The following is a 12,608-nucleotide window of genomic DNA, read 5'->3' as shown; positions in this document are numbered from 1 at the left end:
CCACTCCAACACATTTAGACCCGAGGACGGTTCTTAGAAAGAATGTCTTCTAAATCCTAAATGTTTTCTGAAAATCCTGTTGCTCTGAAAGAATATATAGTATTCAAAGATTTGAGGCACATTTTCACGATTTTTACACCTTGAGTGACAGGATGGACAGCCATTCAGAAAAAAAGGTCGCCACTACATCGCAACTACTGCTACTGTCGGTAAAAAAAAAAAGAGTACAGAGGCAAATCACGTCCGCGTTACAAAAGGCCAATACATGCTACTTCCCAAGTTGGGGAAAAAAAAAAAACCTCCACTTCGGACAGGCTTTCCGAACTAAAAGTTCGGAGAGTCGGGAGATCTGGGGGTGCACGAGGTTCTGAGAAAAGGTTATCGGTCCACCCATCAGAAGTGAATGGGGTTAGGGTTAGTCCCGTGTCCCCTAGAGTAGGTACCCTCACATGTTCTCCCCGTGTCCCCTAGAGTAGGTACCCTCACATGTTCTCCCCGTGTCCCCTAGAGTAGGTACCCTCACATGTTCTCCCCGTGTCCCCTAGAGTAGGTACCCTCACATGTTCTCCCCGTGTACCCTAGAGTAGGTACCCGCACATATTCTCCCCGTGTCCCCTAGGGTGGGTTCCCTCACAAAAACATGCAGTAATCCTGGTCTCTAAACTACCTCCCCCTGGCCTGATGGAGGGGAAAGGAACTGGTCGGAATACCGTGTTCCTTCCATGCGCTACATCCGGCCGGGGATTGGGGAAACTCTCCCCGTCAGGTGAAAAGAAGCAGCTTGGACTCCTCATGCATAAAAGGAAGCATGAGGTCAGTCCGCTGTCCCCCCAGGTTGGCAGAGGAAGTGTAGCACCCAGGATTACATTAGATAATTGACACTGGGTGAAAATGGGTTGAAAAATCGTGGGATAAAAAAAATATTTAAAAAAAGAAGTGAATCCACTCACCGTGTCTTTCTGGAAGTAGACGAGAGCACCGGCCGTCACCTGAGCGATGAGGATGAGCAGGAGACAGGCGAAGTACTGAGGAAGGATAGGAGAATGAGAGAGAGAGGATCACACTTTGGAGCAGTACTGGAGCTTTCTGGGAATTAGAACGTCCCAGGGTTCAATCTTTGGCTCCACTTGGAACAATTCTTTTTCTATTTTTCTTTTTATCTGGGTGGGGGACCCAGGTGAAATCAGTGGTGAGCTGGCGGTAGGGCTGTCCAGGACGCCACCCCGGTAGTTCAGACACCGCACGCACTGTCGCACGCCCCCCACATGCAATTCAAATGAGCTTCATGCACACGCGTGACTAGTACAGCCCTACTAGTTAAAAAATCCACAGCACACCACTGGCTGAAATGCCCTTGAGCAAGGCACTGAAACCCCTAATGCTCTGGTGGAGCTGCTCAGTGGCCAACAGTATAACGTGCCTATCAGATGGGCTGCGATTAACACAGCTAGTAATACATTTTTAATGAGAGACCTGCGTTGTTCTTTTTTTGTACACATGGAGAAGTTGAGTGTGTGCGTGTGTGCGTTTGTGCGTGCGTGCGTTTACAGGGCGTTGAAAAAGGAGCACTCATGCTCAGCATACCTACCTACCTACCCTGGGTAAATAAAGCTAAAATAAATAAATAAATGTTCAGGTGTCCTCCATGAGTCACTTTTGACTCATAACAACAGCACAGCGAGACAATCGAGACACACATGAGACAACATGATGTGATGAAATTAAGTAAGGTGGAATTCACCGAGTCACAATGCATGCTGTGCTGTCCCACATGAACTAATGTGAGTCACTGAACAGAAATACTGTCCCACGCTAACTCTAATGATGCACTTTAAGCATACATGGGCAACTGGTGGCCCCCGGGCCACATGCGGCGCCACTTTTTGCCAAAAATATATATATGTTAATGACGTTTCAAAGATTTCCCGGGGGTCTTTATGTGTGTAATATGTGGTTTTAGATATTTTAGATTTTAGCAGTGAGCCCAGTGTCTCTGATGACGTCATGGACACTGGGCTCACTTACTTCCTGGACTACATCTAAGGACAAATAAAGAGGATAGAGCACAGAGGCGCGGCCTAGGCTCCTGTGGGAGGTTTGCTAGTGTAAACAGGAACTGCGATGATGGAGTGTTCCAGCAGGGGTACTAGAGTTGCTGACCCTGAATTGAAATAATAAAAAGGATATCAAAAAAAGTATATCAATTTCATAACTGTGGAATTTTGTTTGTGTATAACAGACTGAAAGATAAAGGACAAGTACATTTACTAAATGTTAATGTTTTTGTATATTTTCCTTTCCATGTTCTTTAGTACAACTTTTATTTTTGTGAAATGACAAAGGAACATGGATACTGTTCATTCAAGTGCTGTGGATGATATAAAACATTTGAAAAGGGAAGTGTGACTGCTGTTTAATTCTCAACTGTTCTGGATCTCATTATTTACATCACAAGTTATGAGCTTTCTATCTAGCACCTCTGCTGGAGCACTCCATCATCGCAGTTCCTGTTTACACTGAGCATGTGCAAATCTCCCGCAGGAGCCTAGGCCGCGCCTCCGTGCTCTATCCTCTTTATTTGTCCTAGGACATGTTGTCTCAGTAAGACAGCCCTCCCCCTATCCACAAGGAGGAGCAGTTCCCCCAAAGCATTATGGGAATTGTAGTCCAGGAAGGAATTTAGTCCAGTGTCCATGACATCAGAGACACTGGGCTCACTGCTAAAATCTAAAATATCTTAAACCACATATTACACAAAGACCCCCAGTGAAGTTTCACTTAATATCCTATAGTAGTAGCTGAATGACTTATTAGAATTGTTCTTTTTTTTTAAGTCCAATGTATTTGCATTTAAGTTCATAAAGTTAACGTAAGTAAAGGAAATTAAATAAACTTTTCAGGACTTTTCAGGATTCCAATTTAAAAATAACAAAAAATAATATCTCTGCTGTCGGGAGGAAACCTCATAACTCCAAAATGTTTAAAAAAAATGTTAAAAACAAAGCAATACTGCTTCATATATTGTCAATTACTCAGAGGAGCAGTGGTGGAGTTAGTTGCTTTAGCAGACATTTTGAGGGTCCAATGTAGCTTTTGTCCAAAGCACTTTTTACTATACTTTCCATTGGTTCAATATTTTCGAAACAACAGGGTTTTCAATAGCACTGATTTATGCCAAAAAAAATCCAAAAACCTAAAGAATTGAGTTGAGGTTTCCTCCCGACAGCAATAAATTCTGGATTTCAATTAAAATATAGCAAAAATAGCAGATCTACAAGCTCAACACACGTCACAGAGCTACACGTTTTGCTATTCCCACATCCTTCATGACATTAAGAGTCAGTAGAGGTGCTCCGATCAATCGGCCACTGATTGGCCGATATTCAACTGACTTGAATTTACGCCAATTTACCCTATTTTATACCATTTAAAGTGGTATAAAACTAAGTCAATCAGATAGTATAATATAATTTTGCATCCTCATAGATGTAATAAAGAACTCACCAGGCCGAGCAGGCAGCGGACCTCATAGATGGCGCCCAGACAGCCCAGGAAACCCATGAGCATGGAGAATCCTCCCACTCCTATCAGGATGTAGGAGGCCACCTTCAGAGCCATGGAGGAGTCCTCTGCAGACAACACAGGTGATATTATGCAGTAGGTTAAATACACAGTAAAAAGTCTCTATACTGCCCCCCCCTGGCCAGCCCGGGGCACCTGATGGAGGGGAAAGTAAGGAACTGGTTGGAATAAACGTGTTCCTTCCACGTGCTATACGTCCAAGTTCCAACCGGGGAAGCCCGATGTGAAGCAGAGATACCCATCACCTGGTTACGTATGAATTAAACCCATTCAGGACGGGAACCCCTTTTGGTGTTTTAAGCATGTTATACTTTAGCTATTGAAAAATAGAAGATCTACAAGCTCGTAGCGCGGCACCAAATGCCACGCTAGAAGCTTGTAGGTCTGCTATTTTTTGAAAAATCTTGAAAATGTGGCGCAAATCTTTGAAAGTATATTCTTTCAGAGTAAACGTTTTTAACTCAAATCTTTGCTTCTGGGGGGGGGGGGGTCCTGGAACAACATTTTCAGATGGGGGTCGGCGGTCAATTACATATATTTTTGGGGGTCCTTGATATGAAAATGATTGAAAACTGTCAGGATTTAGAAGACATTTGTAGAATCTTTTCTCAGGTCTAAATGGGTTAAATCAATAATTTGATATGGAAGATTTGACAAAACAAATTGAGGGGCGCTAGCCCCTCCTATGTCCAGCTTTGCGGATCTGTGTGAACACAAACTTTGGCTGATGAAGATTGGCTGATCATCACCCCAAAGTGATTGGTCCGGAATGACATTTGTGATGATTTGATTGGCTGAGCAAGTAATGTGATGTATAATGATAATGGGTGTGATTTTTTATTTATTTGAATATTAGCAACAAAAACATGCCAAAAATGTGTTGCAGTCGATCTGTTGTTGAATAAACTGAATTCGGTATTCACCAAAGTCATGTAATGGAGAAGTTCATCCCTTTACTGTGGAAGTGTTTTGTGAAAGCCAGTGGTTCTCAAAGTGAGGTCCAGGGACCTTCAGAGGCCCTTGAGGTGGTTGCAAACAGGCCCTTTACAGGTCTGTAACTCTTGAGCGTACAAATGGAACCAAATGGACCCATCCATTTATACTCTCTCAAGAGTTATGGCCGGGGGTCCTTGAAATAAAAAGAATGTTTCAGAACCAATGCTCTGTTCCATCAATTCAGGTTTCATTTGTAGTCGTGTGCAAACATTTGGACGTTTTAAAAACTTCTGGATCCCACTGCCAATATCACCACACATGAGCCTGGAGCGTGGAAAACCTTGATTTCATGTTCACTAGTGCCAAAGCCTGTAAGCGGCTACAGTCACCGATGAGATATCTTACTCATTCCGGACTAAGTTCCAAAGTGTGTGTGGAGATAAATTGTGGAGGGAGAGAAGTATTTGTGTTGGCATGTTGAGGAGTGCGTTGCTCTGCCAAACATCCCCGGGCTCTCCAGAAAGAAAGAGAAAAAAAAAAAAAAAAAAATGTGTAACTTAGTACGCTTCCAGAAGTCTGGAGACGCTATCCAGAACCGCAAAGAAACGACTATAAATAATAGAACTAGATTTTGGAAGGCATAATCTAAACTCTGCAAAAAAACCAAAACAAGCTCTTCTAAATTACAAGTAATTATAGTAAGATACAGTAGGCCAGCTTGGCAAAGGACCAGGAAGCGCAGCATACAGAGACGGAAAACTAGATACGTTTAGAGCCATCCGTCCATCTTCAACCGCTTATCCGTAGTCTGGTCGCGGGGGCAACAGCTCCAACCAGAGAGCTCCATGCAGACTTCCCTCTCCAGAGCAACATTAACCCATTTTGGGCGGAAACCCCTTTTGGTGTTTTAACCCTTGGCCTACAATTCACGGAAAAAACGGAATTAATCGAAAAATCTAAACCTCCCGTTAACGGAAAAAACGGAATGACAATCAATATCAGTTATCGCGGGGTCAAAAGAGCAAAAAATAATATTCTTTCGCTAATATCACTAATGTTGGATGTAATTTACCAAAAAACGGCCGAAATCCGCGTGATCGTGCGCTATCGTGCACGCGCGCCGTCTCTATGTGCGTCGCTGTAAAAAATGTGATATTTTGCGATCTTTTGGGGTTGATTTGAGGTTAATTTGACTTAGTTATGAAAAATATAGCATTAGCTTAGCAATCCGGACCAGCCAAGCTATTGACTAGGGTCAAAATACTACAGGATGTTGTTGATCGTTGAACCGGAAGTGACTTAGGAAGATCCGTCTATTTTAGCCAAAATCAGCATAATGGTGCTTTCCCGCCATCTGGTGGCGATGTGAGAGAATACATTTGCAATGAATGAAAAAAAAGAAAACATCTCTTCAATCCACCAGATCTTTCTTGTATGTTAAAACGATGAATTAAAAATATGCCAATTTGTTACCCAAACAAAAAAAGGGTTAAGCATTATATTATTGAAAAATAGTGAAATGTGGCGCAAATCTTTTTGTGTCCTTTTGAAAAGTGTTTCTGTATGCATTTTGTAAAAGGAAGCATATTGCCAGAACCTTGATTTAAAATAAATAAAATGGATTCACAGGCTATGCTTTTGACCGACCCCACTTGGGACCCCGACCCATAGTTTGAGAACCTGTAGACCATTTAGACCTGAGGCTATTTTAGGTTTCTACAACGGTATCACAGAACACCCCCCCCCCCCCCCCCCCCCCCCACTTGTCTTCTCCCTGTTCTTGATGCCTCCCAGAGAGTTTGGAAAAGGAAAACACCATAAAATGAAAACAAATAAAAAAGTTTCACAATTTCTTTTGCAACAAACCTACGGGGAGAGGGTGGGGGGGACGGGGCAAAATATGGGAGTTGTGCATAATAAACCAGCCGTTCTCAAAGTGGGGTCCACGGGGCGGGGACCCCCAGGGGTCCTTGGAGGAGAGGGGGTTCCAGTGGGTCGGTCCCATCCCAGCAAAATCAGTTAATATAGCAGCTAAATCTGTTTAACCACTGAAAATGGCAGATCAATACAACCTCACAACGTGTCATATCACGACAAAATATTTTCAGAAGGTGGAGGTCCGTGGGGTCAAAAAACATAATCTGACCTTGGGTGTACTTGACAGGAAACGGTTTGAGAATAACCACTGTCTGGCATAAACACCCGAGGTATTAGTAGAGCTCTGACTGAAACAAACACGTCACTGCGCTGATGCTTGTAAATGTGGTATGATCTTGAAAGGCTATAAAGAACGATACATTCCACCCACCCCCCCCCCCCCCTACCTCAGGCTCTGCCAGCGGACTGGCCTTGAGGGGAAACGTAGACTCCCCCTGATCACTGAACCAGAGGCTGATGGCCGCGAACCCAACCGCTCCAACCCAAAACAAAAGGGGAAGTATGGAGTTTATGATGGAAAATGTGGCAAAGCCAGGAGGGGGGTGGGGTGTGTGTGTGTGTGTGTGTGTGTGTGTGTGTGTGTGTGTGTGTGTAACTTAGACAGCATTTTATGTAAACATAGCACTATATAGTTGCGAACGCAGTGAGCCACTTACTATGAGACCCTGCTGCTCATGTCTGTGTGTCTGTCCCGCTGTGACACCACCCGCCCGCCACCAGAGGGCGCAGCTGTAGCACACACACACACACACACACACACACACAGGGCGCAGCTGTAGCACACACACACACACACACACAGGGCGCAGCTGTAGCACACACACACACACACACACACACACACACACACACACACACACACACACACACACACACGAGCTGCGTTCGCTTCCCGCGTTTGCGCGTCTTACTTGTATATATATATATATATATATATATATGCATAGTTTTATTTGATAGATATTCCACTGTTACGTTCTTAGCTTACACGTATGATTCAACTACTTTGTATGTATATGATGTATTGCCACTTTTTGTTCTTGCTTAATGTAAATCGCTCTGGATTAATGCCTAAATAGTAAATTGTGTGCGTGTGTGTGTCTACAGTATACTTGTGAGGGCCAAAAAGTCCACACAAGTATAGCAGAATGTGAGAAACAGACACATTTGTGAGGGACTTTGGGCAAGTCAGAGAAATGGTCGTTTATGGTTTCAACCCCTTTTTGGGTGTTGGGTCTTATAATTATGGAAAAGCTTGGGTTCGGATTAGACATTTAGCTATAAGGTTTGGAGTTATGCCCGATAGTTGTGCGGTCGTGTTTTGCAAAGAAAATTGTTTTAGGTTTTCGGTAAAAAAAGAAATGACTAGAAATGACATTCATAAAATTGGTGTCCTAAAATGCTGATCTCCTCACATGAATCGCCACACACACACACACACACACACACACACACACACACACACACACACACACACACACACACACACACACACACACACACACACACACACACACACACACACACACACACACACACACACACACACACACCAATCCCATAGTCGCTGTCAGGGGGAAAACCTTGCATGTGTTTTACTTTTAGGGAATTAGATTCCAATGGATTCGATGTAGTTATTATTTAGTCACAAGCTACCGTTATTGGGCATCAATTTATGAAAAATAATAAACATAAGAATGAAATATGGAGATTTCTGCCTGTCAGGGCAGGGCAATATGACCCCAAGTCAGGTCAGTGTCAGAACCAACGTCTGTGGTTGAATTATTATGACACAAAGGAGAACCAGTGAACTTACAGCATTCACCACCACACACACACGCATGCACAGCCCCCCCCTCCCCCCCATGCACACACACACACACAATTAACCCCCCACACACACACGCACAGCCCTCGCCCCCCCACACACACACGCACAGCCCTCCCACCCACACACATACACACACAGCCCCCCCCCCCACACACACACACACAGCCCTCCCCCCACGCACATACACAGCACCCCCCCCCCCCCCCTCCACACACACACGCACACATATTCTCTACAAACATCACATGACTGTGAGTGACTCACATTTTTATGCTTCAACAGGGCTTGAACAAACAGCACTGCATGGACACATCACCACCACCAGCAGCACTGATTTCGTTCCTCACTCACACACACAGCCAGCAGCTCATTGACTCAACCTCATTGTCGACTAATGCTATGACGAAAAATGTTCGTCGACTATCCTTTTTCACTGACGAAAACGAAATGGAAACTACATGAAAACTAAGCTATGATGACTAAAAGTAAGACTAAATATATTGACAATTTCGTCAAACAAATAAAAACTAAAATGTTGGGAAGGGACTAGTGGACAAAAGATCCAGTATAAGTAAGACGCACATCCTTTTACATGTGGTTGCATGCTGAAAATAGCAGCGTGTCACAGCACGACGTTGTGAGCTTGTAGATCTGCTATTTTCAGAAAGTGAAACATTTGTCGTTACGACGGCATCAAGGACCGCCAAAAGACATTTTAGTCGACTAAATAAACTGTAGATTTAGTCTAAAATCTTATATTTAGTAGACTAAAACATTCCAGGTGACTAAAATGCGACTAAAACTAAATGAAACTATTCGAGAGACTAATGACTAAAACTAAAATAGAAATTTGCTGCCAAAAACAACACTGCCAATACTGTAAGAGGTCATGCCATTCAGCAGGCCCTGTCTGTATTACATAACCGTCACTACCTTCATAAATGTAATCATACGTTCTTATACCTCACACTGTAACTATCTTTGATTCCTTAGCATAAAAAGTGTTAAGTTAGGACTTAGGAGTCTAAATCGGTGGTTTTCAACCTTTTCATATCAAGGCCAATTATTTATCCGGCATTTTGAGCCACACGGAACCACCATTTGATGACATTTAGCCTCTCAGACTCAAGACTAAGAACATTTTGTTGTCGATCAAAATAACAATTCTTCTAAATTCTCTAATCGCGGAGACTTCTTGTAAATGTTCATGAAATGGAGGTACAATTGCAAAGGGGTGATTCTTCAAAGGTTAGTGAAAAACTTTGGCGGGGAAACGATATTTATTAATAGGGATTATTATAGAGCGTCACACAAATAATTAGAAAGAAGAAAAAAATGGCACATTACATAGTTTTTCTTTTTTGTAATTACTTGTTTGGTCCAAAATATTGGATCATGGCTGTTTCTTGTTGGAACACACTTATATGTTCCAAAATGTGACATTTACGATGTAGTATTGAAGTGTAATTGTATTTCTGTCTCTTGGCCAGTTCCCTCTTGTAAAAGAGTTTCTATGTGTGGGGTTAAATAAAGGTTAAATAGAAGGAAAACAATATATGACGCAATAGATAGATGGCATTTCCAATAAGAATAAACTGACCATAATAGTGGCCTTTAGCGGCAGCCATGTCAACACTTTGGTTCTCTGTCATTGTGTATGACAATTATCATCACCAAGTGAAATGGCACGATCGGTAACAGGACAACTCACCCCTTTTCCGTTTTCCTCCCAGAATATTCCCTAGTGAGGGGTGGGAGAGGCTGGACAGCAGACGACTGGACATTGAATTTCTCTACCTATAAACTTGCACGACAGCAGACAGTACAAATATAATTTATGAAAATGCTATGTGGGGATTATCTGACAAGGTACCATTGAGTGGGCAAAACCTTACATATACTAAATTATACTAAATAGTTTATAGGGTCAATACTAATATAAGTAAAATAATATAGCCTTGCTATGAGTATCTTTTTATGTTTTTCCAAAAAGAATACAAACAGCCAATAGCATTATTACAAGTTATCCCCGTCATTGTGGAAAATTCCGGGATTGTTGTCCAGTATTCAGCACGATCGTGACAGCCCTACTCAGCACCAACTGTGACACTCATCTTATATATGGGAGCCACCATTCAATCAACACATGTTATGTCTGGACCACTGTCCCTTTATGACACCACCCACCACCAACCCAGATAAACTAAATACAATTAATGAAAGAACTCTTCCAGACACAAATCTCTATCTATGCCGTCTCTTCTGTCTCCTCCTTCTTTTCTTGGCTGTATCAGTGATGTAGTGCAAGGCAGCGTGTGTGTGCGTGTGCGTGCGTGTATGAGTAAGGCCCTGGGTATACTGGGCTGATGTGTGATGCATGCTGATGCGAGGACACAGGGCAGAATGAGCCCAGTGTCTGAGGGGAGGAACACCTGCAGATCAGCCACAGACGAGGAGACAATGTCCTCACTAACGCTCCCCGAGAGAGAGAGAGAGAGAGAGAGAGAGAGTGCACACACTCTCTCTCTCTCTCTCTCTGGAGAGTCATACTATGTGACACTCTCTCCTCCCACTGACACCCTCTCTCTCTCTCTCTCTCTCTCTCTCTCTCCCTCCCTCTCTCTCTTTATTACACTTGCACACTGTCTATATTTACATCTCTCTTTCATTTCTTAAAGGGCAACTTCACCCCTTTTGCAACCAGATCTTATTTTAAAGGTATATTCAGTGATTCACTTTTTTAAAATCTTAATAAAGTTAAACTTATTTTTTGTGATAATCCTCCCTACTATAAAGTGTGCTGACCATATAATTAGTTCCTCCCTCCCTATCCCCAGTGAACCGAAGGTCAAAAAACCGTAGTTTCGGTTTTGGAGGCGGGTGATTAAGCCTTCATCCAATCAGGATAGAGAGGGGCCTTCCTCCAATCAGGATCGAGCGGGGCGGGCTTTGGTACGTGTGCTGTTGGCCTGTTGCGTTGCCCCCCCCACACCCACCAATGTAGAGTGTGTGCATGTGCACATCTTGTTACCGCCGCAGACCGGATATCTTTTCCAAATCACCCAAATCATTGAATGCTCCTTTAATGATGTTTGGGAGACAAGAAATACTTTCCTGGGGTTTTTATGTGTGTAATATGTACTTTTAGATATTTTAAGTGTCCATGGACTCCATGATGTCATGGACCCTGGGCTAACTTACTTCCTGGACTACATGAAGGTATATTAAAACTCTTTCAGCGCCACCTGGTGGTCACCAGTTTAGGCTTTGGTTGCCAATTCGCCCATTATAAAAAAAAAGAAAGAAAATGTAATTATATTATGCATGTAATGTGCATGTCATCACCTGTACACCAGATTAGAGGAATTTTCAAAATATGGATTAAAAATGAAAAAACTCGTCTTAACGAGTATATGCCTGAACCGATTATATGACACAGGTCTCAATGGTTCATAAATAATATTTATTATGAGCTGGTCAAGCTTGCTCCATTCACTGCTTTGTATTCATGTAACTTCCGGTGTGAGATTTGGCTCCCATGAAAGTGTCATGGCGCAGCACAGTCACGTGACCATGACACTTCCTTCTCTAAGCTTCCTTGGACTACATGTTGCCTCAGTAAGACAGCCCTCTCCACAAGGAGGAGCAGTGCACCAAAGCATTATGGGAATTTAACCATTATTTTAAACTTCAGGTGTTAAAAAATAGCTCAAGCTCGCTACAAGCTTCTGCCTCTCAAATCTTTGAATATGTATTCTTTCACAGTCACCTGGGAATGTTTCAGTGTTAGTTTTAGTCAACTAATTGTCATAAGATTTTAGTCGACTAAATCTGCAGTTCATGTCAACTAAAATGTATTTTGGCGGGCCTTGATGCCGTCGTAATGGCTCATTTTACACTTGCCGATCTACAAGCTCACAACGCATCACAGCGTGACACATTGTGAGCTTGTAGATCGGCTATTTTAGTTGCGAGCTTGTAGATCTGCTATTTTAGTCTAGTTTTTATTTGTTGACGAAATTGTCAATACATTTAGCTTAGTTTTCATTTAGTTTTCGTGAAAAAAAGGTATTTCACGAACATTTTTCGTCTTAGTTTTAGTCGACAATAACAACACTGTGTACCAGTAGTAGGCAACAGGCGGCCCGTGGGCAAGAACTGAGACTCACGTAGGATACGCACAGCAATGGCTTTGCGTTGACGTTCTCTCTCTCCATTCTTCTTTGACTGTAACATTACTCTATATTAGACTTTGGGATGAAGAACTTATCTCACATGTAACAAAAAACAAAACTATAGGTTTCACATGCCTTAAGCTCTT

The 12,608-nt window shown here is 42.7% G+C and overlaps 1 protein-coding gene across 1 annotated transcript in view; it reads right to left on the bottom strand.

Moving 5' to 3' along the window:
• LOC310854322 (CD82 antigen-like) overlaps nucleotides 1–12,608 on the bottom strand; it is a 52,832-nt gene that overhangs the window by 18,553 nt on the left and 21,671 nt on the right. The window contains exons 4-5 of the mRNA XM_083758919.1: nucleotides 3,505–3,629; nucleotides 951–1,025 (exon numbers count right to left, since the gene is read on the bottom strand). Coding sequence (XP_083615045.1) covers nucleotides 951–1,025; nucleotides 3,505–3,629 — 200 coding nt within the window. The remainder of the gene's footprint in view (nucleotides 1–950; nucleotides 1,026–3,504; nucleotides 3,630–12,608) is intronic.

Source organism: Protomyctophum parallelum, assembly GCF_964188405.1.
Source record: "Protomyctophum parallelum genome assembly, chromosome: 2".
Taxonomy (NCBI): domain Eukaryota; kingdom Metazoa; phylum Chordata; class Actinopteri; order Myctophiformes; family Myctophidae; genus Protomyctophum; species Protomyctophum parallelum.
The sequence above is the reverse complement of the archived record's forward strand: the minus strand, read 5'-3'. Positions and strand labels throughout refer to the sequence as shown.